Genomic DNA, 18,338 nt, shown 5'->3' on the forward strand with positions numbered 1-18,338 from the left:
TGCCTAACCCAGAAGGTTATAAGATTAAAATAATGTATAATTTAGCACCCAGTATTAAAATGAAGTCCTTTCTGCACACAGTATTAGCCTTTTCTGTAACATTTTTTTGACCCTGGAGCCTGGACAGAGGAGAAAGGCTATATTTGGGAACTAGGTCTACAGAATATGGGGCAAATGGAACTAGTTATCTTAGTCTTATTGCCAGTCTGAGAGACTGAAACTGAGGGGACCCAATCACATCCATCTACCCCAACTACCTCCCCACCCTCCATCTCCCTGTTTGCAGCTAAGGAATACCAAGTCTTATCTTAAAAAGTACGGAAATTTTTTTTACATAAAATGTGACAAAATAATGTGCAATTACTTTATGCTAAACCAACAACAGGAACTGTACAGCTGGTCAGGTGAGCTTCAGAGCTGCATTACTTCACCAGGATCATCTTTGCTTACTTCCACCGGGGTCTGGGGAAAGAAAAGTATGTCAGGTGGACCTCACCTAGTGTTTGCTTGTGTGTGTGGATGAGGCAATTGCCCTCCTTGCCGAGGACAGGCTCTATCCTTTGTCCAGTCCTATCTCTTAATGCCTCTGATCCCAGTTGCCAGGAGGGCTTAGCCATGTGGGAGGTGACAAGAGGCCAAAAAAGAACAAATATCCAAGGTCTAATGGGAAGAGAAAAGATCTCTAGCACCAGAACCACTTTATAAACTGCCGTTTACTTGAGGAGGGAGGGTTAAGTGTAGGTTGCTGGTGTGAGCTGATTTAAGAAATGTGACCAAAGCCTGGGCACATGAAATGGCCCCCCCGAGCATAATCCTAGGTCACCCATGTCAGACAGTTTTGACTTAAGGCCTGAAATACCTTTACCTCTACATCTCTGTGTTATTTGAGACTGAAGAATTTAAGACTAATGACTCTTAGGAAAATATGTATAAAAGAAAGACATGAAAGACAGAAGGAACCCTCAGTGAATAATAGTATGTAAGGTACAACCATTTTCTAAATAAAGAGAAGACTATTCGTTTCTAAAGTTACTAGAGTTGAATTTTGATGCTTAGCTCATTTATCTGAGGGAGTACATTTCAAAGTAGGTATAGAAAACAAAGGTATAGAAAACACACTTACCCCTCCTGGGGGATACTTATATCCCTTCCACATGGTTCCTGCAATGAGAAGCAACCATAAGACAACAATCATTGTGGGGCTTCTTGCTCAGCTGGTGGTGTGTGCTGGGGACAATAGGTGGTACTGAAAGATGTGGTGGTCTATTCCCTGAGTCCTGGGTACTGGGCTGTCTTCATTCAAGACCAGATGGTGGATTGCCCAGCGTGTTAGTTCCTGGCTGAAGAGCTTTGTGGTCTAGTCTAAACAGCAATGACTCGCCAGGGCCATTTTGGGGGGCAGAGATCAGACACCAATTGTGACATCAGCTCCTGTGACCCTGCGGGGACCAGTCAAAGTGGTAGCTATGGGACAGTTGAGTAGGACGCCTGGTGTGTTGGGTCCAAAGAACCCTTAATAGAAAGGCCCTGTTCTCCGGTGACCCTCCATGGTTTGGATCTAGCTGGCATCACATCTTTATTAACTCATCACCTGTCAGAATATTAACTATTGGTTTTATGCAATCAGATACAAAAAGCACTGTTATGTAAACAAAACAAAACGGGCCCCGGATTAATTGGGAGGATTGGCTAGGCATGCTGTGAGCAATTACTTTATACACTATTGCTAGACTATTTGAAAAAGAGAAATCTTCCATTTTGTGAAACACTACATTAAACACACATTATGCAGGGTATGCCTCCTCACAACTTCCCTGGAAAGGGAAGAGAAGGAAGATGGGTGTTATGCTCATTCCACAGCTGGAAAATCTGAGGTGGTTTGGTTTGGGCAGGATCAGAGTGGCAGTGGCTCAGCTAAGCAAGTGCCCTGTGCCTCCACCCACATCCCTCCCCCACACAAAGGTCTGGCTCAGTTGGGTCAATACTTACATAGAAATCCTGGGGTTGGTGGCGGAAAAAAAAAGAAACTTCATGGCCTATTTCTAGTATCCCTGGGGTTGGGACATGATGCTCCTGCTGTCCAGAGAAGTTTCCCAGAAAACCCGCTCCTGTCACTGGCTTACTTACTAAGTAAAGTTGCTTACTGAAGTCTTACTAAGACTTTAAGTTTCTTTAACAGCGGGAATATCTTTTGAAAAAACAGGTCTGAATGAAAGGGAGTAGGATGTGGAATGTGTGCAAGAGGTTGAGTCCAGAGACCTGTGCTTGCATCCCAACTTCACATATGGAGTTGGTCTGTATGGCCTTGGGTAATCAATTAAGGTTGTTGTCACCAATAAATCTTCGTTGACCAGTTCATTATTTTGCTCGGTTGTTGATGCTTTGCATCAAATGCTTGACATGAATTCCCAAATGCAATCCTCACAAAAATAGTAAGATACTGAGCTATCCCCATTGTACAGATGAAGAAAGTGAGGTTTAGAAATTAAACTTTCCCAAGGGATTGAACTTTTTACACAGCTAGTGAGTAGCAAAGTTAGGGCTTGAATTCACTCACATTAACTCTAGTCTTGGAGTCTACCAAAAGGGGCACTAAAAATGCTCATTCAACTAAGTATAGAGTTTGTGAGAAGCTAATAGACTGGAGGTCTTTGAAAAGATAGACCTAGGAGATGTGCTTAACAAATCTTTGAAACTTGGCCTGCTGTCCAAAGCAGCACTTGCTGTATTCTCTTACCCTAACACATACCTCAAGCCACTTTCCCTTTGACAGTTTGTTTCCCAGGGGGAAAATAAACTCTCCATTGAGATTTTAGGGTGTCACCACATTCTCTGGAAAGGGAGGAACTGAGTTCAGCAGACCTGACCACTCACTCAGAGTTGCGGGTCTTCATCCAAAGCCCAGCTCCTCAGTCGTGTCTTGTTCTCCTGAACAGGCCACTTTTCCTTCCACTTCAGAGTTGGAGGCTGAGTCAGAAAGAAATTTAAAGGCAGAAGTGGTTCTACTTGTTGGCCTAGTAGGTGACTGCCTCTGTAGGACCAGAGGGGCTCTCGGGAGGTCCCACCAATGTCCATATTGCCATTCCTACCAGTGACCACTGATCTCCTTGGCCTAAAAACCACTGTCTTCAGAAACTCTCTGATAAATTCTGTAATGCTTTGAAATAAGTGCTATTACATACCCAAGGGGCAGGTGGTACTCAGAGATACCCCAATGGGAAGAGAAGTAGCCTGGGAAACTAACTTGCCATTGCATCCTGACCTCTATTTAGTAGTGAGACCTCAACTATCTTTCCCATTTGGTCACAACTCCCAGCTGGGAGGGTGAGTCAGGGCCAGAGCCAGGATGGACTACTATCAGGGATCCACAGGCAGGGCCATTACTTACCATGAACTCTGGAAATGTGCCCATGTAACATGCAAGTCCAACAAAAAGCATCCAGCCAAGCACGATCATGATAACAAATAAAACAATGTCTAAGACACAACTGCAGTCAAAGACTCTTCACCAAGATCTTGGCAGAGGAGTGTGCTCATGAAACCCTCAGTTGGTAGAGGTCTTGCATGTCAGTTCCAGTCCTTGGCTCCAAAGAATCTGGAACTCCCTAGTGGAGAAGTTGGAGTCCAGTAGGGCATTGTGACATCATTGGTCACATGGCCCAGGCTCACATGTCAAAGATACTGCCCCAAGACCAGTAGCTGAGCAGCAAACTTAGCTTTTTGTAAGCATTCACTCATAGCAACAATATGAAGTAGATTCTATGAAGACCAGTCTTCTTAGCCTAAGTGACTAGCATAGGTCACACAGCTGATGCTCCAGATCAGGGCCAGGACTCAGGGCCCAGCCATCTGTTAGGAAATTGGGCTCCCTAGAATCCAGCAGGAACTGGAAAGGGTGTGTTCTTAGGCCTATGACAGCTGTGAGTGCAATAAACTCAATTCTAGGGCAGTGAGACATCTCTTATTTCTGTCCCTGCAACCCCCTCATCATCTCAAGGGCTCTGTCACCACCATTTTATACCATTCTTCAATAGCTTTGGTCAGTAACTCTCTGCTGGTTCTCCTCTCTTGGCCTTCAGAAGCCACAAGGAAATTCTTTCATCACAAAAACCTCCAAATGATGCTGTGGCTCCTTCCTGTTTCTAAATTTCCTTTTATGCCCAAACTTCTGAAACACTCAAAGCCTTTCTTCCCAAACTCTACCTTTCTTCCACACATTGCATTCTGACTTCTGGCCCCCACATGGCTACTCAGATGCTCTCGGAGGTTATCAAAATCTCCTTTTTGTCAAGTCTAATGATCTCATCTTCACCCTTCTGACCTCATTGTACTGTCACAATGGACCCTTCTCTCCATCAGAATTCTTTCTACAGACACATGTCCCCATGGGTTATGTTGATATCTTCTTTATTTTCATTATTTTAAATTATGAAAATAACAGGTGCTCATGGCAAAACATGAAACCACCCACAGATATCTAAGAAAAATTTAACTATCTCCCCTCTTTTTCCCCTTAGTTCCCATCCCCATGATGTAACCAAGCCTGGTGTGTACCCTTCTGCCAAAGAATCTTCCATGGGCTTGCAAACATCAGTCCACATGTAAAGGGATAGAAGGGTTTCTTTTCAGTGTTGCCTTATTAAACGTGATCATACTACCTATGCTACTATGCAACTTGCTTTTATCCTGTTAACAATGGATAAAAAAAAATCTAAACACATTCTCTTTTTTTTTAACAATAAGCTTTATTGAGGTATAAATCACATATGATAAAATACACTTTTTTAGTGTGGAGTTGAGGAGTTCTGAAGCATGTGTCAGGCTTGTAACAACAACCATAAATAGAAGAGAAAAAAGTTCGATCATCTCACAAAGCTCCCTTTGCTACTAGTGTCCTCCCCGCTGAACTCCCTGCCCCCTGGAAACTATCTGCTTTTGCATTTTCCAGAACTTCACATAAAGAGAACTAAAAAACTCATTCATTGGCTTCTTTCACATAACATAATGTTTTTAAGATTCATCCACATAGTACAGTAGTTTGTGCTGTTTTATTGAATGAACATATGGTCTGCTGCATGGACATAGCAGTTTATCAATTTACCTGTCAAAGAACATTTGGGTTGTTTCCAGGTTGGGTTATAACGAACAGTTACTATAAATCTTTGGGTACAGTTTTTTGTATGAACATTAAGTTTTAGTTTCTCTAGGGTGAATCCCAGTGGGGGTATTTGAATCACATGGTAAGTGCTTGTTAAAAAAAACCTTTATCGCTAGTTCTCAGCAATTTTACTTTGATAGGACCATGTAATTTTCTGCATGTTTCTTCTATTTGGGGTTTGGTGAGCTTCTTGGAACTGTGGGTTTATGGTTTTCACCAAATTGGGAAAATATTTGGCCACTATTTCCTCAAATATTTTTTCTGCCTGCCTGTCCCTCTCTGTGACGTCCATTGGATGTCTTTAAGACCAGTACCCAGTGTGAACATGTCCCACAGCTTGCTGGTGGTCTTTATTTCATTTTGAATTTTTCATGGCTTTGTTTTTCAAGTTCACTCATTATTCTCCTTGTCTAATCTTGAGACCCATGCAGTGCATTTTCATTTGACATACTTTTCTTTTTTTTTTTTTTTTTAAGATTTTTTTATGAGAGAGAGAGAGACAGAGACACAGGCAGAGGGAGAAGCAGGCTCCATGCAGGGAGCCCGATGTGGGACTCGATCCCGGGTCTCCAGGATCACACCCTGGGCTGAAGGCAGCGCTAAACCGCTGAGCCACCTGGGCTGCCCTCATTTGACATACTTTTCATCATCTCTTCAAGTTGTCTTTTTAAAAAATACTTTTTTTTTCCACATCATGTTCATGTTTTCCTTTGCATCCTTGAGGGTTTTTATAAGACTGATAATAAACATTTTAAGGACACCATCTACAAATCTATCATCTCTCTCATTTCTGGAATTGTTTTGATGGTTGATCTTTCTCTTTTTGTTATGGGCGATATTTTCCTACTTCTTTTGAATGTCTGGGAACTTTTAGGTTGGATGTTCAACATGGCAAACTTTACAGGGCTGTTTGCTGGACTCACATTCCTTTCAGTAGTGTGGGGTTTTCTTCCAGGATGTTTGGGCTCAGTTTGATTCTTCCGAGGCTTGCTTTAAGACTTGTTATGGTGGGCACAGAGCAGCTTTTACTCTAAGGATAATTCTCCCCATGACTGACCCTTCTGATTCCCACTGGGCACTCTCTCTGATGCCTGTTGTGTTCAGTTTTTCAAATGTGTGGAATTTGCCACAACTCTGAGCCTCTTTGGGATCTCCAAGAAGTTTTGACCTGCTGTTTCGGGACGGGGGGCGGGGGGTGGGGGTTGAGTCTTATGGAGTTTTGATATGCAGAAATTCAGCAGTTTTGGTATGCAGAAACTCAGCTGGGGGTTCATGAGGACCCTCTGGAGATCTCCAGAGTTCTCTCTCTCTGCAGAACCCCTTCTTCTCCAGGCCTCCATCCTGCAAATTCCTAGTACTCTGGACTCCTTTGTACTCTGCTCTTTCTTTACAACTCAGCAAGATTACCCCAGTTTGGGTAACCCCTCTGTGCTGCAGTCTGAAAAATGTTTCCAGGCAGGACGTTGGGGGCAATTGTAAGGCTCTTCTCCTTTCTTTCCTGTCTCTCAAAGTTCATAGGCTTGTGCTGCTTCTTGTGCAAAAACTGAAAACAATTACTGCATCTATTTTGTGCAGTTTTCCATTTGTTTTTGGAGAGAAGGCGACTCCTGTAGCAGTTGATCCTTATTCTCATTCTTTTTAAATTCCTGCATAATACTCCCCATTTATTTCCTTTCTCCTCATGATGACTATATCCGTCCAGAGACGGAAACCACACAGTAATTTCAATTTCAACTAAGAAAGCTAAATAAAGAGAATTAGTAAGTAGGAACAAGAGATTAACTAAGGAAAATGCAGAAAGCTCTACATATATAGAAATAGCATATACAGGGAGAAGCCACACCTCTAAGGCTGAGGCAAAGCAACCAAGGAAGAAACAAACTTGCAAGAGTCTCTCCTTTCCAAGGCTGAAATCCAAAACTTGTTGAAGTGGTGGCCATCACCAACTGGGTGGTAGAGAAATCCAATCTGCTGCAGGCCAGATGTGACAATTAGAGAATCACTAGATGCTGGTGAAATCGGCCACAAAGTCTCCAGAGAAGGTTCTGGGAGGTTTACTGATCATCGCTGAGAATCTGCCAGCAGAATATACCAGGAAGCCACCCTGTGGGGGTGCTGGTGGTATAACGCAAGGCAAACTGTTCCATGGAAGGGATGCCATTGAAACTCAATGGAAAAGTCCAGAGAAAGGCCACTGAAACTCAACAGGGCTGACCACCACTGGATATGCCCCATGTGCCACTGGCAGCCACATAGTAGAACACGGAGAACAAAGGCATGCTGGGACCAGGAAGAGAAGTTTCTTCCTCCTACCGTATCTCCCCAAGGCCCTCTATTGGTAAAACTTAACATCATGCCCACTAGCAAGGAAAAAAATGTTCACAAGGTCCAGCTCCATTATAGCAGAGCCAGCAGTGCATGGTGGATTCAGAGTTGAAGGACAATGAATTCCTAAATGGCACACTGTGCATTTAGGTTTTCTCCAACTTTTTTTTTTTTTTTTACCACCATAAACAATGCTGTGATGGTTAAACCAAATTTCTTAGACAATTTCTTTTGAGTATTGCCAGGTTTTTACTTGTTAACCAGTAAAGCAGCAAGATGACAAAAAGGGTATGCCAGTTCAGATAGAGCACGAAAATGGAGGCTATGTAAAATGCCTACAGAAAAAGAACTAGCATAAGAAAAGAAAGATCATAATTTCATTTTCATAAGGACAAAGAATATCTTTCACAAGACAAAGGTTACTGTGGAAGGGTCGCCTGAGAGGCAGATACGCTGTCAATGAACAACAACATAAGCTCCATACATCTAAGTAAAGGATACTGGTTTTTGATGCAAACATTTTTAAAATTTTCACGAGATCCAATTTGCTTATTTTTTCTTTTGTTGTCTCTGCCTTGGTGTCATATCCAAGAAATCACTGCCAAATCCAATGTCGTGAAGTTTTTTCTTATGTTTTCCGCCAAAAGTTTTATTGCTTTTTTAAAAAATTTAAAAGATTTTATTTATTCATGAGAGACATAGAGAGAGAGGCAGAGACCTAGGCAGAGGGAGAAGCAGGCTCCTCGCAGGGAGTCTGATGTGGGACTTGATTCCAGAACCGCAGGATCTCACCCTGAGACAAAGGCAGATGCTCAACTGATGAGCCACCCAGGTATCCCTAACAGCTTAATTGTTTTAGGTCTTACATTTAGGTCTCTGATCCATTTTTGAGTTAATTTTTGTAATATGGTGTATTAGATAAGAGTCCAAATCATTCTTGCGTATGGATGTCCAGTTTTCCCAGCAGCATTTGTTGAAAAGACTGTCCCTTCCCCCATTGAATGGTCTTGGCACTCCTGTCAAAAATCATTTGACCATGTATGCAAGGATTTATTTTTGGGCTATCTATTCTATTCTACGGGTGAGGTACTTAGGTAAAAAATCATAGATAGACAGAAAATAGAATGGTGAGTTGCCACAGGCTGGGAGGAAGGAAGAGCAGGAAGACATTATTTAGTAAATATAAAGAGTTTCACTTTTAGAAGATGAAGAGGATTTTGGAGATGGGTGGTAAAGATGGCTGGGCTACATTATGAATGTATTTAATACCAGTGAACTGTGTACTTAAAAATGCTTATGAAGGTAAATTGTAGATTATGTGTATTTTACCCCAATAAAAAATGAGGGAAAAAGGGAAAAGAAAAGTGATGAGGATACATGTCTCTGATATTTAGAATACTAGGGTTTCATCCCTGAACAATATGTCTGATAGAACCAATAACTATGAAAACAAAGAGTGTAAACAGCTACCAGAAGAGCACCAAAAAAAAAAATTCATATTTTAAGCAAGCCATTCTTGTGACTTTTCACAAGCTGCAAAGATGCAGAATATACACTTTTCCATTTCTTAGTTTGGGGATCTTTTGTGTCCTTTAAATATCATTAACATCTTTGTACCTGTGTCTTGGGTATTTTTATTTCAGGAAGACAAGTTTCCTAAGGTAGGTTTATAGAACAAAAGATATGTCAGATTACTTTGCCTAAAGTTTGTAGCAAATAATGCTCCCACTGACTACATTTGAGTTTCTTAAACCAGGGTACAGGGATGGGCTTCAGTGGAAAACAAAGAGTGTAAACAGCTACCAGAAGAGCACCAAAAAAAAAAAATTTCATATTTTAAGCAAGCCATTCTTGTGACTTTTCACAAGCTGCAAACAAAGATGCAGAATATACACTTTTCCATTTCTTAGTTTGGGGATCTTTTGTGTCCTTTAAATATCATTAACATCTTTGTACCTGTGTCTTGGGTATTTTTATTTCAGGAAGACAAGTTTCCTAAGGTAGGTTTATAGAACAAAAGATATGTCAGATTACTTTGCCTAAAGTTTGTAGCAAATAATGCTCCCACTGACTACATTTGAGTTTCTTAAACCAGGGTACAGGGATGGGCTTCAGTGGATCCGTGAACACTCCTGAAATTGGACACAAAATGGACTGCGTATGTTGGCATGTACATTTTTCTGGGACAGGTCTGTATCTTCCAAACCGAAACTCAGATAAGGCCGAGAATTAGTACACTATGCCATCGTCTCCCTATGGCTTTGGTCATCCTACACTCTCATTCATTCAGCAAACTTACCAAATATTAGAAGAATGAAGACATGCAATAAATTCAAGCATGCTAGGCACTAGGAATACAGAGATACGTGAGATTTGACAGCTATCTGCCAGGACCTTACAGTCTTTGGGGACAGAAGGAGAGGAAGAGATGGAAGTAGCTGGTATAATAAAATATCTCAGGCAGGGCATTAAGGCATGAAGCAAGGAAGACATAATGTGTTTAGGGAAAAGTGAATGTTTCAGCCTGGTTAGATTACAGGATGTAATAGCGCCAATTTCTGGATGTGTGTGGGGGTTGTAGCAAGTCAGCAAGTGTTTGTACTAAACAATCTTCTTCTTATGATGAAATACCAATTAATCACAAAATTCCATCACAACTTCACATACACAGAGGCAGCAACATGCATAGATTAAGAACATGGTCTCTAACACCACCTTCTGCAATAACTTAACCTTTCTGAATCCCGGTTTCCCTTTTTGTAAAATGGAGCCAATTATACCATACATCCTCTATTTTAAGGTGCATACTTTTTCACATTTTAGCTCCTTTCAAATAGGTGTGTTAAAATTGGTATTTATATTCAATTTTGTAATCTTTTCTCTCCCAAAACATTGTCAATAACACGTCTTACTGAACAGGTTCTCAGAAATAAGGAAATAGGTAATACAACCCTAAACCTCAGTTTCCTCACCAGTAGAACTGAGATACTTTTATCTAGGTCATAGGGTTCTGTGAAGATTAACTGTGATAAAGCACATAAAACTCTTAGCAATGTACCTTCCCCACAGGAAATGAGGGCTACACACATACACAAACACATACACACACACACATGCACAAAGGGGCATAAAATGTTCACTGTGGCTGTAAATCATTCATGGTAACTAAACCAGAAGACAATGAGCTGTTTGGATGGAAGGCATCCTCCATAAAAGGTTCTTTCATAAAAGATTGAAGAACCTTGCTCAGGCCTCACTTCTAATTTGGTATCTTTTCCTTGATTAATGGATGTCTGACAGGGTCTGTGAGATCTTAGAGGCCCTGGAAGTCCCATTGTTTCCAAGTTTGTTAGATCTGCCTGGGGGTCTCTTTAGAGGTCTCTTATCTTTCCATCTTCCCCCTCCTACCTTCTCTCCTGGCTTCCTCTCTTGCCCCATACACTCTCTTCACAATGCAGCAGTCAGACTTATTCTTTTAAAAGTCAGTCACATCACTGCTCTATCCAAAACTCTCCAGTCCCTTCCTCTTTCTCTCAGATACAAGCCTAAGAAAGAAAAAAGTTCCCTGACATCTGGGAACTGGTCTGACCCAGCTACAAAGGTCTCAGTGTTGTTAGAGGTTGACCTGGCACTCAGAGCAAGGCTGGGTTACTCTCTTGTCAGATAAAACAATGTCACAGAACACAAACAGCAGACAGGGTCCCTCAGACCATGATAAAATGAGACCAAATAAAGCCACTTCATAATTTGTCTAAGCAGAGGCAAACCGAGGTCACTGTGCAGCCCATGAAATGCCAAATATCCTCTTCCCTCTATTATGAGTGATTGCTACTTCTTTACCAATTACTGCTTTATCCTTGCTCAAGTGTGCCCATTTTGTAGATATTTATTGAGATATCCAATCACAGAACTGTCTCTGCTTTCTGACAGCACCCAATCCAAAGTGAAGGTTCACTTCATTAAACCCTCCCCAAAGGGTCACCCAAAGCCCCAATCCTGTAATAGGTCTTACTAACATTCTCGAACTGAGCAGGCCCAATGGTTCTCCCCGGTATCTGTTCCCTCGCTGCAAAGGGTAATCAACCCAACCTGCTTAAGTGTGGGTGTGTTTCTGATGCTCTTCTGGCTGGAGGCTACCGACAAGCCAAAGTCACAAATGTCTACCAAGGCCCCACAGCGGTTCTTAGACTTCACTGCGCATTAGATTCATCCGGTTTGTAAAAAAAGGACTGCTTGAACTCTACTCTTCCCCCAGAATTTCTGATTCTATAAGTCTGGGGATGGGGGGGGGGGTCTTAGAATCTGTATTTAAAACAGGTTCCAAAAAAAAAAAAAAAAGGGGATCCCTGGGTGGCGCAGCGGTTTAGTGCCTGCCTTTGGCCCAGGGTGCAATCCTGGAGACCCGGGATCGAATCCCATGTCGGGCTCCCGGTGCATGGAGCCTGCTTCTCCCTCTGCCTATGTCTCTGCCTCTCTCTCTCTCTCTATCATAAATAAAAATAAATTAAAAAAAATAAAACAGGTTCCAGGTGATGCTGAGACTGTGAGTCTGGGGGCCACAGTGGAAGAATCACTGCCCTAAACCATTTGTGGCCTCCCCCTTGTTTCTCTGAGTTAGCCTCCTTCTGTTTCCTCACCTCTTACTTCATTCTGCTCCAGCCACACTGGCCTTCTTGTTGTTTTGAGCTCATGCCTATCTTAGGAACTCTGCTTTGAATGCCCTCTAGTCTAGAACCCTTACTCTCTCACCTCTCAGGGAGACCTACCCTAATCTCCTTACCCTGTCTTTTAAAAACTTATTCCCCACAACCCACTTAATTACCTTCCAACCTATGATCTAATTTACTTACGTATTATATGTATTGTTTTGCTCTCCTCCTAATGAAAGGATGGACAGCCTCAGGGCAACTGATATTTTTGTCTATTCTGTTCACTGCTGTATCTTCAGACCTAGAAAAATACCTAGTAAACAGTCAATGCTCCAGAAAAGTTTGCTGAATGAATAAATATCCTTTCCAGCCTTTACTTTCTCCTCCTAAATTAAATCACAGCATTCCTTTCTTCAGCTCTCCCTGCAAACACGATCACAGTCCTGCTCACCCAACCTCCTGACGGTTACAATATCCATCTGCTACGACTTTTTTAAGCCCAGTGGCTCAAGTCGGGGATAAAGCAGGGAAGTAAATCATAAGTCAAGAAGCCCAGACAAAGCCACAGATTGCATCTCTTGGTCCTCTCTACGAAGATGACCTTATCTACCCATCTACCTCCTCTGGTGCTCAAACTCTTCTGACCTGGCTTTTTCCTTTCTCTGCCACCAAAGTTATGGCTCATCCTCATTAAAAAAAAAAAAAAGAAAGAAAGAAAGAAAGAAAATTAAAAGAAAAAAGGGCCACCCCTCCCGCATGCTGCACCAACCCACCCATCTCCCAGTTTTTCGACCATGCTCCTCCTGACTCCATTTTCCCTTTCCAGCTCCCTGAAATTCTGCTTTTGGAGTTCCGTTACCTCTTCCTTCCCGAATCTAACTACAGGTTTTGGTCGGGACCCTTTGCCGACACTCTGGCTGAATTTCACGCACCCTTCCGGGAACTCTGCCCACGCATCGCGAGCTGCTGCTACCTCCTTCACTGCTTCTCCTCGGGTCCTTCCTATTCCTCTCCTTACAGACGTCCCCAAGCCTCCTTCCAGCGAGCGGGATCGCGCCCTCCCCCCGGGCGCTACCGCCTGGCCCACGCCGCGCAGTGTCCACGCCGGGGCGCGGGGGACCCCGGGCGGAGCCGAGCAGCCGCGGACCTGGGCGTTGGACGCGGGGGGCGGGGCAGGGGGCGGGGCATGGGTGGGGCGTGGCCTCGCGCCGCTCGCGAGACTTGGGCCTCGGCGGCCTCCGTCCAGGCGTGGGCGCGGCGGCAGGTGCACGCTGCGGTCGCCGCTTTCTGCTCCCGGACGTGGGTGGAGATGGAGTTCGACTGCGAGGGTCTCAGGCGGCTCCTGGGCAAGGTGCGGGCGGCGCGGCGGGCCGGGGGCCGGGGGCCGGGGGTGGGGCCGCCTCATCCTTGCGTTTCCCCGACTCGCCCCGGGGCTTGGAGCGGGCTGCGGGGCGCGATCCCCGGGAGGCTGCGGGTCTGCCCCCCCATCCGCCCCGGCGCCCTCCCTGGGTTCCCGGCCGGTGGGGGCGGGGGCCGTGGCTCCGCCCACCCCCGCGAGTCCCCGCCCCCTCCTCCCCTCCCCCTCCATGGGTCCCCGGCCGGGGAGCCGTGGCTCCGCCCACCCCCGCGAGTCCCCGCCCCTCCTCCCTGGGTCCCCGGCCCGGGCCCTGTGGCTCCGCCCACCCCCGCGAGTCCCCGCCCCCTCCGCCCCTCCCCTCCCCCTCCCCGGGTCTCCGGCCCGGGCCCCGTGGCTCCGCCCACCCCCACGAGTCCCCGCCCCTCCTCCCTGGGTCCCCGGCCGGAGAGAGGCGTGGCTCCGCCCACCACCGTGAGTCCCCTTCCCCACCCCTCCCTGGGTCCCCGGCCCGGGGCCTGTGGCTCCGCCCACCCCCGCGAGTCCCCGCCCCCTCCGCCCCTCCCTGGGTCCCCGGCCCGGGGCCCGTGGCTCCGCCCACCCCCGCGAGCCCCGGGCCTCCACCGCCTGCGAGACTTTCTCGCGCCGCGGGCGTCTGCGGGTCTCACAGGGCTCCCGGCGCTCGCCTGCCCCCAACCGCGCCCCGCTTTTCTTGCCTCGCAGTCCCCTGTCTCTGAGTCTCCGCTCCGACGGCTCTCTCTGCATCTCGGGACCGCGCCGTTCGCTCTGCTTGCGTTCCGACGGGTGCATGATCACACCGTGGGAATCGTACTTGATTTACGATCGTTTATTCACTCGTGCGGTGTACCCCGACCGCGGGGACGGGGCCGTGGTTCTCCCTGCCCCAGCCCTGCGCCCGGCCGCCGCGGGGCGCTACCTGTCCCTGCAGGGATGGAGTGAAAGGGTCGCCTGTGCCTTGAGCAGGTACCGGACATGGAAACAGGGCTTGGAGGCCCAGAAGAGATCCCCCTGAATGGTTGAAAGGTTGAGCGGGAGGCCTGACCCGGAAGCCTCACCTATATTTCTGGAGCACGACTAGCAAGTTTCCAGGTTGCTCCAGGCTCTTGGTCCAGCCTCTTTGATCCCGCCCCCCCCCCCCCAGTGTATGCTCTGAGGCAACCCCCCCTTTCGCCCGCTTTCTAGTTTTGTGATTCTTAATGCTTCCTTAAGACTTCTCCATGCAAGAACCATGCACGTGTGGCATTTTTGTTGGATTTGCCCTAGATGGGGCAGTTTGCACGTCTGGGCAAGGTTGTGAAGCCTCAAGACTGAAGGTGTTTATTTAATTGATTTGAATGATTTTTATTTTCTGTGTCAGGTGTAGATTTTGTAGGAAGAGAAGTATCATCTTGCTGAGCACTGCACCCTTTGTGTCTCCTCTTCAAAGAGCCACTATATCAAGTTAAGATGGATCGATCCATCAATCTGACAGAGGGATCAAGCGATCTATCTGACAGAGGGAGAGAGAACACAAGCAGGGGGAGCAGCAGGCAGAGGGAGACGGAGAAGCAGGCTCCCTAAGGAGCAGAGAGCGCAATGTGGGGCTTCATTCCAGGACCCTGAGGTCATGACCTGAGCAGAAGGCAGAGCTCAACCCACTGAGCCACCCAGGCGCCCCACTCTGTCAAGGTTTTGTTTTGTTTTTTTAATTTTATTTATTCAGAAGAGAGGCAGAGACACAGGCAGAGGGAGAAGCAGGCCATGCAGGGAGCCCGACATAGGACTCGATCCCGGGACTTCAGGATCACGCCCTGGGCGGAAGGCAAGCGCCAAACCACTGAGCCACCCAGGGATCCCCCTGTGTCAAGTTTCTTTTTTTTTTTTTTTTAATTTTTATTTATTTATGATAGTCACAGAGAGAGAGAGAGAGAGAGAGGCAGAGACACAGGCAGAGGGAGAAGCAGGCTCCATGCACCGGAAGCCCGATGTGGGATTCGATCCGGGGTCTCCAGGATCGCGCCCTGGGCCAAAGGCAGGCGCCAAACCGCTGCGCCACCCAGGGTTTCTTAATGAGGGGAGTGTGATGTATTGTTTGGTGGGAGAAATGTTGAGAGTAGAAAAAGAACTTTTATTTTTCCTCACTAGATTAGCATAAATTAAGATGATTTGAAATGATTTGGAAGATGCAGATGAATGGGAATTTTAAACACTATTGGTGGTTCAGTGGTTATTTAACCATTTTGGAGAACAATTTGGCTTTGTTAATTTGATTATGTGTGATTTATATTCCTTCTACATCTAGCTAGGTAGATACCTTAGAGAATTCACAGTATATGAAGCAGCATATACTTGCAGAATCGCTCATAACTAAAAGTTAGAAACAACCCAAATGTGCCTTAACAGAAGGAAGGATAATTTGTTGTATATTCACACAATGGAAAACAGTACTGTGTGGCAGTGAAAAGGAGCTGCAACATGCAACAATATAAGTGAATCTTGGAAACATCCTATCGAGTGAAAAAAATAGAAGTTCTATGCAAAATTATAGTCTGATAAAGCCAACAAAATTAAAACTAAACAATAAAATAGTGTATTTTTTAGGGATAGACACACGTGTGGTAAAACTAGAAGGTGAAAGCAGAGGAAGGTAAATATACCTTCAAGGGAGACAGTTGAATGGGTGAGAGGACTACTCAGATGCTATGCTGTTGGAGAGGTCTGTGCTGTCAAATATGGTATCCTGTAGCCACAAGTGGCTCTTTGTCAAAATTAGATAAAATTAAACGTTGAGTTTTTCAGTCATGCCAGCCACATTTAAAAAAAAAAAGATTTTATTCATTTATTCATGACAGACCCAGAGAGAGACAGAGGCAGAGACACAGGCAAGAGAAGCAGGCTCCATGCAGGGAGCCCGATGTGGGATCCGATCCTGGGTCTCCAGGATCACACCCCAGGCCGCAGGCGGCGCTAAACCGCTGGGCCATCGGGCCACCCACCAGCCACATTTTGATTGTCAATGGCCACATGTGGCTTGTGGCTATTATATTAGATCCCCCTCACATATAGATCTTTTTCATCATGGCAGAAAGCTTTGTTGGACATTGCTATTCTAGGTAATATGTGAGCAGGTTGGTGCATGGGTGTTTATTATTTGAAATTAGTGTATATGTTTCTGTGTGTGTGTGTACGCATATAAACACATGTATATATTCTTTAGTTTGTATTAAATGTTAAGTTTAGGGTGCCTGGGTTTCTTGGTTAAGTATCTGACTTGATTTTTAGCTTAGGTCATTATCTCAGGGTTGTGGGATTGAGACCTGTATCAGGCTACACGCTCAGCTTTCATGTTGAGTCGGCTTGGGATTTTCTCTCTCCCTCAGCCCCTACCCCGCCCCCTCCTTGCACATGTGCACATGTGCCCCCCCCCCATAAATACATATTTTAAAAAATTACTAAGTTTAGAAAATTTATCTGGTTCCCTCATTCCTATTTCAGAAGTTTGTGGTTTCCACATCACTAGTTTGAGTTATCTTGGACAGGTAGCTTAACCCAGATTTGCTCACTCACAGAATGATAAAATTGGACTTGATCTAAGATATGTTCCAGTTAGCAATTTTTTTTTGGTGAAATGATGCCACATAGTATTCCTCAGTGTGTCCTACATTTGAGCATATGTCATATGAGTACTCTTATGCACTCTTCCTAAATGTTAAGTCTAGTAAATAAACATACAATAGTATAGCAGATAAACTTAAAATTTTAGTAACTACTCACTTTTTCAGTGTTAGACTTTTTTTTCTTTTTAAAGTAGGCTCCAGGTAACAACACTGCAGCCTTCTGCACATTTGTGGGATGATTTCATTCACTTTTGTTTACACTGCGTCAGGCACCCTAAATCTGGGCCTCATTTCACCTTGCTGTAGTTAATACTGCTTAGTTCTTGGTTTCGATATCCAGTCCTGTGGATCATAATTTCTTTCTCTATCCACTCTACTCATATAAGTCTTCCTTTTTGCAGAATTAATTCCCATCCACTCAGCCTATATTTATCAGAGGCATACCCTGTGCTAAGTGCTGTGGGGAGATACAGAGATGAATAAGAGATGATTCCTGCCCTCAAGTTGTTAATAATCATAGGCTTTTTCTTCTGCCAAATTCTTACCCATCTTAAAATGCTCTTCTCCCTTCCCTCTAAGTTTCTGTACCATTCTAGACTCTTAGTGTAGGTTGTAGGCAGCTGTTCCTGGAGGCCTTTCTCTAACTTAGATATGCTTTATGTGGATTCTTCATTTCTTATCTGTACTTACTGTTGTATATGTTTTTGTTTAAGATCTCACTTTTAGGGACACCTGGGTGACTCAGCGGTTGAGCGTCTGCCTTTGGCTCAGGGCCTGATCCCGGATTTCTGGGATTGAGTCCCACATCGGGCTCCTTGTATGGAGCCTGCTTCTCCCTCTGCCTGTGTCTCTGCCTCTCTCTCTGTGTCTCTCATGAATAAATAAATAAAATCTTAAAAAAAAAAAAAAAAGGTTCTCACTGTTATATGTGTTAATTCCAAGGTCATCGTATGTACTGTTGAAGTTGGGGTAGTCGAGCTATATCTCCTTTGCAAATGAAAAGCTTAAGGCAGGACGCCTGGTTGGCTCAGTGGTTGAGTGCTTTTGAGTCAGGGCCTGATCCCAGGGTTCTGGGATCAAGTCCCACATCAGGCACCCCTCAGGAAGCCTGCTTCTCCCTCTGCCTATGGCTCTGCCTCTCTGTCTTGAGTAAATCAGTAAAATCTTAAAAAAAAAAAAAGTGTCTGAATAGCTTAAAACTCAGAGAGAGGAGATAATCTATTAGCAGTCATTCC

General features: G+C 44.9%; 2 protein-coding genes across 14 annotated transcripts in view; one reads left to right on the forward strand and one right to left on the reverse strand.

The window, feature by feature from the left end:
* Nucleotides 1-350: 350 nt before the first annotated feature.
* Nucleotides 351-4,302, reverse strand: MISFA (mitochondrial sheath formation associated). 2 transcript variants are annotated; one of them, XR_013361910.1, is made up of 5 exons: nucleotides 4,204-4,302; nucleotides 3,389-3,605; nucleotides 2,863-2,967; nucleotides 1,124-1,161; nucleotides 351-462 (listed from the first exon to the last, which is right to left on the reverse strand). XR_013361910.1 is itself a non-coding variant. In XM_077866263.1 (4 exons), the coding sequence occupies exons 1-2, from the start codon at nucleotides 3,455-3,457 to the stop codon at nucleotides 2,875-2,877; spliced, it is 162 nt and encodes a 53-aa protein (XP_077722389.1). In that variant the 5' UTR covers nucleotides 3,458-3,605; the 3' UTR covers nucleotides 351-462; nucleotides 1,124-1,161. The 2 variants fall into 2 exon arrangements, 1 of the variants encoding a protein (XP_077722389.1); XM_077866263.1 differs by lacking the exon at nucleotides 4,204-4,302 and having other exon boundaries at nucleotides 2,875-2,967.
* Nucleotides 4,303-13,352: 9,050 nt separating this feature from the next.
* Nucleotides 13,353-18,338, forward strand: part of UEVLD (UEV and lactate/malate dehyrogenase domains) — a 47,580-nt gene continuing 42,594 nt past the window's right edge. For 2 of the 12 annotated variants that reach the window (XM_077866255.1, XM_077866254.1), the window contains exon 1: nucleotides 13,353-13,483. In XM_077866255.1, coding sequence (XP_077722381.1) covers nucleotides 13,442-13,483 — 42 coding nt within the window. In that variant the 5' untranslated portion in view covers nucleotides 13,353-13,441. Of the gene's footprint in view, nucleotides 13,484-14,152; nucleotides 14,597-14,683; nucleotides 14,821-18,338 lie in introns of those variants that run through there. The other 10 variants (XR_013361909.1, XR_013361908.1, XR_013361907.1 and 7 more) reach the window with 8 other exon arrangements.

This window comes from Canis aureus, chromosome 23, assembly GCF_053574225.1.
Source record: "Canis aureus isolate CA01 chromosome 23, VMU_Caureus_v.1.0, whole genome shotgun sequence".
NCBI classification, from domain to species: Eukaryota; Metazoa; Chordata; class Mammalia; order Carnivora; family Canidae; genus Canis; species Canis aureus.